This window comes from Nannobrachium achirus, assembly GCF_963921795.1.
Source record: "Nannobrachium achirus genome assembly, chromosome: 20".
NCBI lineage: Eukaryota > Metazoa > Chordata > Actinopteri > Myctophiformes > Myctophidae > Nannobrachium > Nannobrachium achirus.
In genome coordinates this window covers 19753274-19767689 of record NC_137827.1, presented here as the reverse complement: position 1 = coordinate 19767689, position 14416 = coordinate 19753274, and the positions used below count along the sequence as shown (strand labels likewise).

Sequence of the window (14416 nt, the reverse complement as noted above, 5' to 3'; positions counted from 1 at the left end):
CTAGGGGTCCCGGACCCCCTGTGGAAGACCCCTGGGTATTTGCTACTACTCATTTTTGCTTTCAGAGCCCAGTTACAAAAACTTTAATGCTTCAGTTATGATCTAATTTAACATTGCTCTGGAGCAGGAGCAATGTGATTACTGAGATAGGCCCAGGGGTCTGTTTGGGGGATCCCAGGTGAGGAAAGACCCCAACCAAAAGTCAGAAAGGTTATTCTGGCTGCTTTAAAAGTGTAATAAATGAACTCAGGATGTTTTAAAACCTACAAAACAACTCTAATATTATGAAAATCGGACATTAACTGGCTGGCGTACTGTACAGAGTCAGCCATCTTGGAAACATGGCAGCCATTTAGATTTTTCAGTGTCTAACGTGTTTTATCATAGGAACAACCCCTAAGGAGTACTTGTGAAAGGTTTTAGGTTTCTTTCCACTTGTGAAGTATTTTAGTGCAAAAATGCATTTATCTGCCCCGCTATAATTCAATATTTGTCCCCCGCTTGTACAGACTCCATTACTTGCTGTTTTTATGTGTTGGCTAAGTCCAGTCCGTCGGGTCTTTTTTTTGCAGTACTACCACTCGGTCAGGGTGTTCGCGGGGCAGGACCCTGCCGGCGTGTGGGTGGGCTGGGTCACCCCCGACTACCATTACTATAGCAACAACTTCAACCTCAGCAAGAACCGGACGGTGACGGTGACCCTGGGCGACGAGCGCGGGCGGGTCCACGAGAGGTGAGTTCGTCCACAGGCCACTCCCACCTTACAACAGTGTCTTCTTTTAAAAACAAACTGAAGACCTACCTATTCTCACAAGCTTTTAGCTAGGTTTTGAGTGTTGTTTAACAGTTTTTTATCCATTTTTATTTAATCATATATGTAGGCTAATTGTGTTCATTTCGTGTCATTGTGTCTGTTTTTATTTTTACTTTTAGTCGTTATTTGCATTTTATTTTAAGCACATTGAGTCTGCGCTTGTCGTATGAAATGTGCTATATAAATAAATGTGACTTGACTCGACTTGACCTCCTCGGGTCAAGACCATTTCGCCACTGTCGAGGCAGAAACGTGTTTTTTTCGTAAAGTAAATCCCCGCTTCGTCATACAAGACTGTCGCACAAGAGTAGTGAAAATAGCAGATCTATAAGCGTTGTGTGCTTGTAGATCAGCTATTTTCACTATTTTCTTTTTTAATCATTTTTAAAACAATAAATACAAAACGAACGGTTTTGCACATATATAAGGTTTCCACCTGACAACGACTGTTTGATTTGTGTGGCTCATTTAATGCAGGTACAAACTCATTGTGCTTCACATTAAGATACAACAATAGTAGTGAAATGCTCCAAAGCAGCTAGCAGCTGTTAAGCCTAATCTTCCGCCCACACACGTACAGAAAGCATTTGAACATCATCCACACTGGAATGGGCAACGGTAGCAATGCCTTTGAGGCACAGGCTTTGATCCTCGTTCTTTGGCTGAAGGCCAGGCCATCTGTAAGAGGGTGTAATGTGTGCGTGCGTGTGTGCACTCACGCGTGTGCATATACTGTATGTGTCCAGAGCTTATCTCACAAAACAGCGGACCAATCAAGTATCTATGCATTAGTTCACCCTCAAAATGACTTTTTTTCTATTGATTACAGTACTCACGCCATGGAGACTTGAGTTCAATAATATTTTTTGTTATTTGTCACATTCCAAATGTACCCCCATTGATTCCAGATGGGGACCCAAATGCATTTGGAATCAATGGAAGTAAATTTACTATAATCTAATTTTTGTCCTTGGAATGCGACAAATACAAAAACATATTATTGATCCACATACTGTAAGAGCCACACCATTCCCATATAGAGGGTATACGTAAAGCATACGTAAAGTGAAAGGCAAATCGAGTGGCAAAATGAAACTTAACGTTGTTTAATACAATCAGATAGGACTTGCCTGTTTGGATGTATGAGCTGTCAAGGACAGAAAGTAGTTTTTTGCCACTCAGTAGGCGTTCCTGCATGCTGTAACTTCGGGGTATGATGATGATGTCACGCGCATACACTCTATACGTGGATTCCGAGATCCACATGATTCAAGTGATTTTTTCAGTTACTTTCCTAACCTGTGGGTCGGAACCACCAGGGGGGTCCCCACAAGATTATGAGGGGGGGGTCCTATGTGTTGTGAGCTTGTAGATCAGCTGCTGTAGATGTTCTGCCCCAGGATAATGGACGTTGGGGGTATTTTGATTATTGTGATAATATCGTAAATCACAATTTATTTGGTCTCAATAATGGTATTCTCGCCTAACGCGGACATTCTATGCCCCCCGGCAGATCTCACCAGGTCCTCCGCTGTATGGAATGAACGCGGAGGGGGACATGACTCCTGCTGTTCTCCACTTTGAGTAAATGAGGAAGTGATCCGCGGTGGAAAACGAGTGATAAATCAGAGCGATTTTATAGTTATAATGGATAAGCCTAAACAAACCAGTTCACATGAACAATACTGATGTAAAATAAGATATCTGAACGGCTACATGTATTTTATATACAATTAAAATGTCGTGAACAACAGTTACGGGGGCGCTAGCCCAGGCTTTTCTTCTTGAAATGCCTGGATCCCAAGGCTACAAAAATGGTGACGTGACATTTTCATACGGTCCCATCCCTAGCTTGAAGAGGAGTAACTGCTACATGGTGTGGGGCGGGGACGTGACCTCGTCGGCCCACACGTCCAGCCGCAGCAACGTGGACCTGGAGGTGGGCTGTGTGATCGACCTGGCCACCGGCCTGGTGGCCTTCACCGTCAACGGGAAGGACATCTCCACTTCCTACCAGGTATACACACTGTACTGTACAAGGACATCTCCACTTCCTACCAGGTATACACACTGTACTGCAAGGACATCTCCACTTCCTACCAGGTATACACACTGTACTGTACAAGGACATCTCCACTTCCTACCAGGTATACACACTGTACTGCAAGGACATCTCCACTTCCTACCAGGTATACACACTGTACTGCAAGGACATCTCCACTTCCTACCAGGTATACACACTGTACTGTACAAGGACATCTCCACTTCCTACCAGGTATACACACTGTACTGTACAAGGACATCTCCACTTCCTACCAGGTATACACACTGTACTGTACAAGGACATCTCCACTTCCTACCAGGTATACACACTGTACTGCAAGGACATCTCCACTTCCTATCAGGTATACACACTGTACTGCAAGGACATCTCCACTTCCTACCAGGTATACACACTGTACTGCAAGGACATCTCCACTTCCTACCAGGTATACACACTGTACTGCAAGGACATCTCCACTTCCTACCAGGTATACAGACTGTACTGCTGGACACGCACAAGTGCATTACCATTACGGACATTAACCTCATTATAGCATTATTCTGGGGGCCAAATACATGTAATGTTGGGGGTCCTTGACATGAAAAAGTTTGAGAAGCACTAATTTAGAAGAAGGATTTGAAAGAAATGTATAAGACTTGCACACATTTTCAAAATGTTTCAGATCTACAAGCTCGCTGTGAAGTAAAGTATTCAATCAATCAGTCAAATCTGGTGTCCCTATTTGGGGCATGTAAAAATAGGCCAATGTTTCTCTTTTTTTTTTTAAATTCAATTCAAGGACCCCCATAGCTTCAAGGTTGTGACCAACAGCCTTAAAATGGTACCCACACATTACCTCTCAGAGGTACAGTAAGCCAGTGGTTCTCAACCTGTGGGTCGGGACCCCCAGGTTATTTTTAGGGGTCCCCAGATGATTAACTTAATGTGCAACATTGTTTTCTCACTCAACAGTAGTGTATAGTGAGGGTATCTGCACATTTCTAAAGTGATAATTTGAAGGACTTTTAATGTGAGCATGTAGATCTGCTATTTTCACAATAGAACCGTGTTATACAAAATGTAATGCCTCAACTTTTAGTGCTCATCAGGGTGGGGGGGTCCCCAGTTAATATATGATTATTTTGGGGGTCGCGGCCTGAAAAGGTTGAGAACCACTGCAGTAGGCTAGACTAGGCTTATTTTAATCCTGCTCGTTTGAGTGACTGGGTCGTCCCCTCTATTCCATCCACGTGCCCTGCGTGTGCAGAGCCATCAATCCACCCATCCACCCCCGGCATCTCCATCTCTCTCTGCATCTAGCCATCCATGTGTCTCTCCTATCGTCATTCTCGGGTGGAAACCTTGTATGTCCAAAACCGTTCATTTTTATTTACCGTTTTGAAAATGATTTCAACTAGTGAAAACAGCCAATCTACAAGCACACACCACCTCGCACTGCGAGGCGTTGTGCGCTTATAGATCTGCTATTAGGGATATCAACGATGAATCGAAAATCGATTAATCGATCGAATCTCGATAAAATGTTTTTTTTTTTTTTTTATCAAAAATTTATAAAAATACTATTTTATGGCTTAGTTAGTGAGTTTCAACCAAAAATATAGGCTAATAAATTAGTATTATTGATAACAGTAAATGGCCATTGATGTATTATTCACACCAGCACCAACTGTAAACTACTGTAGGAGCACAGCAGAGTGGCTGCTGCCTGCTACATCCCCCCACACACATGTGATTGATTGTTTGGTGAACACCAATCTGGCTAGCCATCCTCAAAGAAAAGGGGAAAACAGAGACCTCTCTGTTTTGTAAGCATCAGAGAACACACTAAAAACAAAGATGAGAAGTTGTACTGTAGTTATAGGCTACCAATTACCCGAAGAGCCATGTTGTACATATGTAAATGTGCATTTCATTTCAGTTTAAAAAAATAAAAAAATACTTTTTTTTCCCAGTGGGGTGGATTAATAATCGATTACTGCTGTACACTAATCGATTTTGATAAAGGTCTATTGTTGACATCCCTACCTGCTATATTCACTAGTTCCGTGTGACAGTCTTATATGATGAGGCAGGGCTTAAATTCACGAAAGAACGTGCGAATTTGAAACCTTGGGAGATAGGAGGTTTCTGCCCCAACAGCGACGATATGCTATCATTACCAAGCGAGGCGTCGTATCTCTTGCCCCGCGCCGCGCATCATCCCTAACAGCACAACGGAACGCCTGCCCTGTCAAACTTGAAAGGTACAAAGCTGCTCCAAACGAACGCTCTACACACCTGGAGAAGCTAATCTCGCGGGAGCTTTTCAGCGGGGTATATAATCTCCTTATGTTATTTCATGCAGGAAAGTGGCGAGGCTTTGCCGGGCTCTGAGTCATCCTGGCAGCCGACACTCTCTGAAACCCACAACACACACACACACACACACACACGCACGCACGCACGCACGCACGCACGCACGCACGCACGCACGCACGCACGCACGCACGCACGCACGCACGCACGCACGCACGCACGCACACACACACACACACACACACACACACACACACACACACACACACACACACAGAGAACTACACTGAGTCACGGCGCGGCACTCTGTGACACGTCATACACTCCTGCTAAGCTGCTGCTTTCTGCAAGTCACGTTCTCTTGTCACCGTTCAACCCCTTTAATGTTTGCCTCCTGTGCAAGGCTCCATATTAACGGCTTCTTTTTCTCTCTCTGCCAAGGTGGAACCGAACACCAAGCTGTTTCCTGCAGTGTTTGTGCGACCAACCAGCCCCAACCTCTTCCAGTTTGAGCTGACAAAGATAAAGGTACACACGGTCCTCCGCTGCATCACTGTCAATGGAGACTGTAATGATGGTGTAAAACAGTGGTTCTCAACCTCTGGGTCGGGACCCCCCAAGTGCTCTTCAGGGTGGGGGTTCCCAGTTCAAATATGATTATTTTGGGGGTTGTGGCCTGAAAAGTTTGAGAACCACTGCTTTAAAGCAGTGATTCACAACTTTCTTCTTTCAAGACTCTGTGTCATATCGTTTGCTGTGAAGCAGAAACTTCTTATCTAACTTTTTGTGTTTTTTCTTAAATGAAAGCCCTACGAACGCACCCAAATTATCTTTTTGTAAAATGCATCAACCCTCTTTTAAACTCATGCAATAAACATGAGGTCATTGAAAAGAAACCACTGACTCATCTTTAGATATCCATATGGCCACGGTGGTGAAATTAACGACTCGATTCATCAACTAATTAAAGTTGCAGTTTAATTGTGCCAGTTCATAACTTTCTTAGGCTGTGCTTAATTGGTAGCGATCAATCAATCCGGCACTGAACAGTATCTCGGGTTCCTGCTTTGTAAAAGCATGCAGGGTCATGGCCCCAGTTTCTACTCACCCCTGTCTTCAAAACAAAGTCATATACCTGAACTATAATCAACGAGGAGATTGACACGACAAGGTTTATGTGCGCGCGCGCGCGTGTGTGTGTGTGTGTGTGTGTGTGTGTGTGTGTGTGTGTGTGTGTGTGTGTGTGTGTGTGTGTGTGTGTGTGCGTGTGCATGTGCGCGTGTGCGCGTGCGTGCGTGCGTGCGTGCGTGCGCACTTTAATCAAGCAATCAAGTCAGTCAGTTTGTTCTCTAGGTCTTTTTAACCAAGTTTATTTTATTTCAGGCATTTTTGTTGTAACATAGTCATTTCAGTTAATGAAAATAACCACATTTCTGACCGAAGAGGTATAGGGCTGAAGCCACAGCTTATTTCATCTACCCCTTTTCCAATGTCTGTTGTGTGGGTCGCTATGCCATGCACTGTCCATTAAGACTGAGTGCCGCGCGGCGAGCTTGTAGATCTGCTATTTTTGAAAAGTTGTGAAAATGTGTGCAAATCTCTGAATATATATATTTTTAAAGCGAACATTTGTAACTCAAATACAGTATTTGCTTCTGGGGGGTCCCTGATACATAATATTTTGAGATGGCGGTCGGCGGGCCAAATACATATAATTCTAGGGTCCTTGACATGAAAATGTTTGAGAACCACTGACGTAGAAACATGCCTTTTTTTTCAAAACCTTTAGAAGACATATATAGTATCTATTCGAAGACACACATTTTCACGATTTTTCAAAAATAGCAGATCTACCAGTACAAGCTACTTTTCCAACATCTGTTGTGCATGGTTCACCATTTCCAGAACGCCATGCCGCTGTCCTCGGCCGTCTTCAAGAGTGAGCACAAGAACCCGGTGCCCCAGTGCCCCCCGCGCCTGGACGTGCAGAGCATCAGCGCCGTGCTGTGGAGCCGCATGCCCAACACCTTCCTCAGGGTGGAGACGGGCCGCGTCAGCGAGAGGCAGGGCTGGATGCTCCAGTGTGTGGTGCCACTGCAGATGCTGGCCGTGCACATTCCTGAGGAGAACAGGTTAGTACTGTAGTCTATACTATACCTGAGGAGAACAGGTTAGTACTGTAGTCTATACTATACCTGAGGAGAACAGGTTAGTACTGTAGTCTATACTATTACACATCCCTGATGGGAACAGGTTAGTACTGTAGTCTATACTATTACTGTGGTAGAAATATTTATAGAGTAACAAGTATACAGTCTAAATCTAAAGTCTAAATCTCACAAGGCTACTCATTTAGCTGTACCTGCAGCTGTCAATCTAACAGCTGAGTTCTCTCCCCCACCTATGCTTGCTCTCTCACTCTGTCAGCAAATCTGTACCCTGTATAACTATTTGTATGTTGTCTTTATGTTTAGAACATATCCTTATAAGACCATGTTAACATGTTAGAATAGCATCTTGGTCTATAAGAGCTGTATGGTAATGGTACTAGGGAGGCTTGTGCCCAGAGGGGCTGACAGGAGAGGCCAGGAGGCCTTCTCCCCTGATCCTGTGAATGCTGACACTATGTTCAACTTTCTGCCTCTTTGAATAAACCTTTGACAATTCTTCAAATCCTTCATCCTTTTGGAACATTAATATTTTCTATCATAATTGGCGAGCCAGCTAGGAGCAATATTTCATCTTTCACCATAGATGGATACTTGCTCAAAAGAACCTGGGGATGAAGGAATTTTTTTGGAAAGGAGATTTTTGGAAAGCAGACCTAAAGCAGGTCAACCACCATGAAGGACAAAGAGGACACCACTTCAGAAGCAAGCTATGCAAATTCAACAAGAACTGACTTTCATCAGATCTACAAGAATGGAACCTCGCGGATCGATTTTTCCTGTGAAGACAGCTCCAACATCATGGACAAAGGGAAGCTTTGCTAACAAGGAAAGCAAGCCTACCACCAAATCACACAGATTGACAGCGGAGGTGACGGAATCGACACCATGTCGAACACCAACAGACTTTTGCCACAGCAGGATACCAAGCCAAGGAGACACACATGCGGTGTGAGAGTCACTGGACGCTGGACCCCACCAGACCAGTGGAGATCGCTGAAGCAAAGACATTAACCGCCACATGCCATAAGCCAAATGAAGATGGGAGGAACGGAGAGACGCCATGAAGACTACAACAACTATGTGTTTGATATTAAGCTGAGTAATTTATATAGGAATAATATTAGCTGAAAGTTGATATCTAAAATATGAGTCAACAAGGCATTTGCCACTAATGTGAGAATATTTGTTTTTATGGTCTACATTCTGATATTCCAACATAAGAGTTGTCGCAGCTCTGCATGGTGACTAAGGGTCAAGGAATGACTGAGTCAGATGAGAGTGGACATGCGGGCTCTTGATTTTGGAAAACAGAATTTCAAAGTACAAACAAATATGGATTCACATTTACTAAATTCTAGCTCTCTTATATTTCAGTGTAAACAAGCAAGCCAGTTGGTAATGTTATAAAACATAACATAAGATACCAAGAACAAGTCAAGTTTGACTGAATGTAGGACTGTTCACTAACAAATATAGATTTCACATTTACTAATGTTTCTGTTGAAAACACTTGTACGTGAGGACTAAATTCCATGTTACAAGATTCCATGTAGCGAAGATTCCATGTAGCGAATTGCACTATTGCAATTCCACGTGATGTTATGTTTAATTCAGACAACCCTTAAAAACGAGAGAAACCTCTCAAACCCAAACAAGCAGATCTACTATTCTGTAAGGTATAGCTCAACATGTAATTGTCTGAAATGTCTATTGATTTGGCACTCTATAAATATCCTGTTGTATGTAAATGAATAGATTATTCATTCACAAAAAAAAAAGGATGGAATGTGGTAGAAATATTTATAGAGTAACAAGTATACAGTCTAAATCTAAAGTCTAAATCTCACAAGGCTACTCATTTAGCTGTACCTGCAGCTGTCAATCTAACAGCTGAGTTCTCTCCCCCACCTATGCTTGCTCTCTCACTCTGTCAGCAAATCTGTACCCTGTATAACTATTTGTATGTTGTCTTTATGTTTAGAACATATCCTTATAAGACCATGTTAACATGTTAGAATAGCATCTTGGACTATAAGAGCTGTATGGTAATGATACTAGGGAGGCTTGTGCCCAGAGGGGCTGACAGGAGAGGCCAGGAGGCCTTCTCCCCTGATCCTGTGAATGCTGACACTATGTTCAACTTTCTGCCTCTTTGAATAAACCTTTGTCAATTCTTCAAATCCTTCATCCTTTTGGAACATTAATATTTTCTATCATATTACACATACCTGATGGGAACAGGTTAGTACTGTAGTCTATACTATTACACATACCTGAGGAGAACAGGTTAGTACTTTACTCTTTACTATTCCTTAGGAGAACAGGTTAGTACAGTAGTCTATACTATTACACATACCTGAGGAGAACAGGTTAGTATTATACTCTTTACTATTCCTTAGGAGAACAGGTTAGTACAGTAGTCTATACTATTACACATACCTGAGGAGAACAGGTTAGTATTATACTCTTTACTATTCCTTAGGAGAACAGGTTAGTACAGTAGTCTATACTATTACACATACCTGAGGAGAACAGGTTAGTATTATACTCTTTACTATTCCTTAGGAGAACAGGTTAGTACAGTAGTCTATACTATTACACATACCTGAGGAGAACAGGTTAGTATTATACTCTTTACTATTCCTTAGGAGAACAGGTTAGTACAGTAGTCTATACTATTACACATACCTGAGGAGAACAGGTTAGTACAGTAGTCTATACTATTACACATACCTGAGGAGAACAGGTTAGTACTGTAGTCTATACTATTACACATACCTGAGGAGAACAGGTTAGTACAGTAGTCTATACTATTACACATACCTGAGGAGAACAGGTTAGTACTGTACTCTTTACTATTACACATACCTGAGGAGAACAGGTTAGTACAGTAGTCTATACTATTACACATACCTGAGGAGAACAGGTTAGTACTGTAGTCTATACTATTACACATACCTGAGGAGAACAGGTTAGTACAGTAGTCTATACTATTACACATACCTGAGGAGAACAGGTTAGTACCGTACTCTTTACTATTAGACATACCCAGTGGTGTAAAGTAGCTAAGTACTGTACATTTACTTAACCTGTCTGGTGCCAACCCTGAGTTTCCCGAGTTTGGGCCGTTTAAAAAAAAAAATTGACCTAAAAAAATGTATTAGGCATGATCGCGATCGCGAAATTGCATGTTTAACCCCCAACCCCATCTTTCAAACATGGCAGCCATGTTTGTTTACATTTGAAGTGCATGATTAGGCATTGGCGTGCATGATCCGTGCATTACATGGAAGTCTATGGAGACCATGGCAACTTGGACCTTGAAAGAGATTTAATTGATAGCAACATAAGTGTTAAGTACTGTACTTAAGTACAATGTTGAGGTATTTGTACTTTACTTGAGTATTTCCAATTTCCACTACATTTCGGATCAAAATATTATACTTTTACTCCATTAATCCACTTTAGCCCTATTTTATACCTAGGCTATTTGAAAATAGACGATCTACAAGCTCACAACGCGTCGCATGATTACATTACATCATTTGACCTTTCACTATCTACACCAAACCTTCGCGGACCCCCATCAGAAAATGTGTTTTGCGGCTCCCATAAAACTGTGAAAAGTGCTGACTCACCACTAAACCATAGTTTTGTCACGGATTCCCCAAGGGAAACTGCATTTCAGTTCTGATAACATTCCCTGGCCATCAGGTGTGTGGACATCATGGAGCTGTCGGAGCTGGAAGACATGAGGGAGTTCCACTACCACACCCTGAAGCTGTACTGCGCCCTGTGCGCGCTGGGCAACACCCGCGTGGCCCACGCCCTCTGCAGCCACCTGGACCAGTCGCAGCTGCTGTACACCATCGACAACCAGTACCTGGCGGGCATGCTGCGCGAGGGCTTCTACAACGCGCTCATCAGGCACGTACAATAGACATCAAATCGGGCTTGAGCCCCTGCCCTTTTATCCGTCTGTAAAAAAGTGCCCTCTCCAGACCATGAATGCAGTTTTTTACTATGGTGAAAAAAATGGCAAATGCCCTCTTTCCATGCCATTCCTGAAGGCAGCATTCAAGAGAATTGCCCCGTCCAAACTATCCTGAACTTGAATGCAGCATTTTATGCTGAAAGAATTGCCCTCTCTGTGTACAAATCCATGCTATTACGCCACATCTCCAGTATTCACTTGATTATGCTAAGTTCAGTGTGGTATCAAGCACACGAAAATAGCCGACCTCCAAGCTCACAATGCGTCGCAGCGCGGGAGAGTGTTTTTTGCTGGTCTTTCAGTCCGAATCAAAAAGGCAACTGGGTTAAGGCAGCTTGTGATTGGCTGCGCGGAGGTGCCGAAAGTCGGGGGGACGGTGAATGCTAACCTTGTGAAATGCTAACCTGCCGATGCTGGTGAATGCTAACCTGGTGAATGTTAAAGTTATACCATGTAACTTTTTTTATAAAACAAATCTTAAAATTGTCCTAACTGTTAAATCGCTAAAGTTTTAGAACACCCACTCCGTTAATTTCAGCTTCTAAAGCCTTCTCTTTATATGTTTTCTATGAGCTGTGAGGGGGGCTGAATTTCGCGGCAAAATGACGTCATCTGCATCATCTGTAAACGTTGTGTATACGTTGGCCAATCATATCGCGGATCATAAACACATGGTACACTACCGGCCAATCACAGGCGTATCTGCAGTATCTTCAGGAAATAGCTTGCTTCAACAGCTTTGTTTACACTCACTGGTCTAGAAGTCTAGCATGTAACTCCCCAACCGCTGATCGTAGAAGGACACAAGACCCCTCTATGGATGCGTCTCGGCGAGGCGAGGTGGACGCGGTGGTCTGAAGGCCCGGTCCGCGAAAAACAGCCGAAAAAAGCAGACGCGACCGCGGTTTGCTATACTGCTACAGACCACTAGTTGAGCAACTTACACAGTATAGCTTTAAACTGGTCGGACCAACAGTGCTTAACCCAGTTGCTCTTTTGATACACTCGGACTAAAAGACCTGCAAAAAACACTCTCACATCGCAGCGCATTGTGAGCTCGGAGGTCTGTTATTTTAGATATTTTCACCAAAAAGAGCCCTTTTTGAAATGTCAGACACCTGCCAGTCTAACGTTCTCTCTGCACGTCCCCGGCGCTCATCACAGCATCCACCTGGAGACGGCCAAGGAGGCGCGGCTCATGATGAACAACGAGTTCATCATCCCCGTCACGGCCGAGACGCGCTCCATCCGCCTCTTCCCCGACGCCTCCAAGAGGCACCTGCCGCCGGGGGTGGGGCTCAGCACCTCGCTCAAGCCCCGCCTCAACTTCGCCCCGCCCTGCTTCATCAGCGCCCGGCGGGAGCAGCACCTGTACAGCCCCCAGATCCCACTGGACGTTCTGAAGGAGAAGGTGAGCTTTACATTTTGGTTGGAGTGAAGCAGTGTTGATTTCGTCGACTAAAACTATGACGAAAAATGTTTGTCGACTGCGTTGTTTTCACTGACGAAAACTAAATAAAAACCTTACAAAAACTAAGCTGTGATGACTAAAACTAAGACTAATTATATTGACAATTTCGTCAGCAAAATAAAAACTAGACTAAAACGTTAGGGAGGGACTAGTGCTGAAGAGAGTCATTTTATATTTGGTTGCTCTCAGGTGTTGCGTGCTGAAAATAGCAGATCTACAAGCTCTGTAGATCGGCTATTTTCACCACACAGACAAGGGTAAATTCAATCATTACGATGCCATCAAGGCCTGCCAAAATACGTTTTAGTTGTCTAAATCAACTGTAGACTAAAACTAAAACTTTTCAGGTGACTAAAACATGACTAAAACTAAATTATATTTTATTCAAAAGACTATGACTAAAACTAAATCAAAATTTGCTGTCAAAAACAACACTGGAGTGAAGCTGGTTGCACACTGCTGCGTTTTTCCGTTGCGAAATGCGTTTTTCAAGGCAAGGAGAGTGAGAGAGAGATGGAGAGAGCAAGGGACCCAGTGGTCCGAAAATAAATACGAAACGGGCGGCAGTGTGCAAATGTGATTGACACAACGTGAGGTTGATTTGTTTATTTATGTGCTCCGAAATTCGCTCCTATATTCAAATGAAAAAACGCAACGGTTTGGATGATGAAATCAAAGAAAGTGGAACTGTTACTGCTGGAACTATTAACTCACTAAATGCCCACGTGGTGTCAATGCGTCAAACTCTTTGATGTCGCTGGAGGCCCACAACGCGTTTGACGCGTTTACTGTATTTACAGTAACAATATTAAATCTTACCGTAAGGTCGGGGCAACCCGTGGATATTGCCCAATCACCGCAGGTTGTTTCCATTAGACGCTGAGAGCATCGCGCCGCCGTTTTTCTCCATATAATCCAAAGCATTTCTCAAATTTTAAAGCCCTTTATCTTTTATTTTTTATGGCTAAAACTGTGGGCATGGCTGGCAAAATGACCAAATGATCGGCAAACAATAGCCATAGGCTACACTAGCCCATACAGGGTGGAAGACAACAACATCCTGACTACGGTCATGTGACCAAGTGATGTCATCACGCTTGCACTGACCTACAGGGCCCTGTATTATAATGGAGGTGGATGGAAGAAATTTGGGCAGCTAGAGGGGATGACTCTGGCGCCATCTGGGGCATTTAATATGTTAAAGGGGCCCCACCATGAATTTCAAAAATTTCTCTTGTTTTTTGGTCTTCCCAGTGTTTCCTCCAGCCCCCCAAAAAAAGAACATTCATTAACTCTAAGCCTTGCCTTTCATTTCAGTGATTTTCTGAATGGGCAGTCTGAACGGTACTCTTTTAAAATCGAGCCCTTGTTTATGTCACAAGCCCTACTTTATGTCACAAAGGGGCTCATATCCTATTGGGCCCCCTCGAGAAGGGGGCGGTACTTTTTGGGAGGCTATATTCTATTGACACTATATATGAGTTGGAACCATGAGGTAAATTGGTACTAAAATTGGCTTGAATTCGATTAACTTTACATGGTTGTCATCGTGGTACCATGCGAATCGTTCCAATTTTAGCCCAAAGACAGCCAAGTATACAGCGCC

General features: G+C 43.3%; 1 protein-coding gene across 1 annotated transcript in view; it reads left to right on the top strand.

Annotated features, from left to right (window-relative positions):
- The window catches only part of LOC308305985 (ryanodine receptor 3), a gene marked incomplete at its 5' end in the record, with an annotated part of 342849 nt that overhangs the window by 156361 nt on the left and 172072 nt on the right, over positions 1–14416 (top strand). Inside the window, 6 exons of the mRNA XM_080750884.1 lie at positions 573–733; positions 2666–2831; positions 5616–5702; positions 7080–7306; positions 11060–11272; positions 12504–12750. Coding sequence (XP_080607010.1) covers positions 573–733; positions 2666–2831; positions 5616–5702; positions 7080–7306; positions 11060–11272; positions 12504–12750 — 1101 coding nt within the window. The remainder of the gene's footprint in view (positions 1–572; positions 734–2665; positions 2832–5615; positions 5703–7079; positions 7307–11059; positions 11273–12503; positions 12751–14416) is intronic.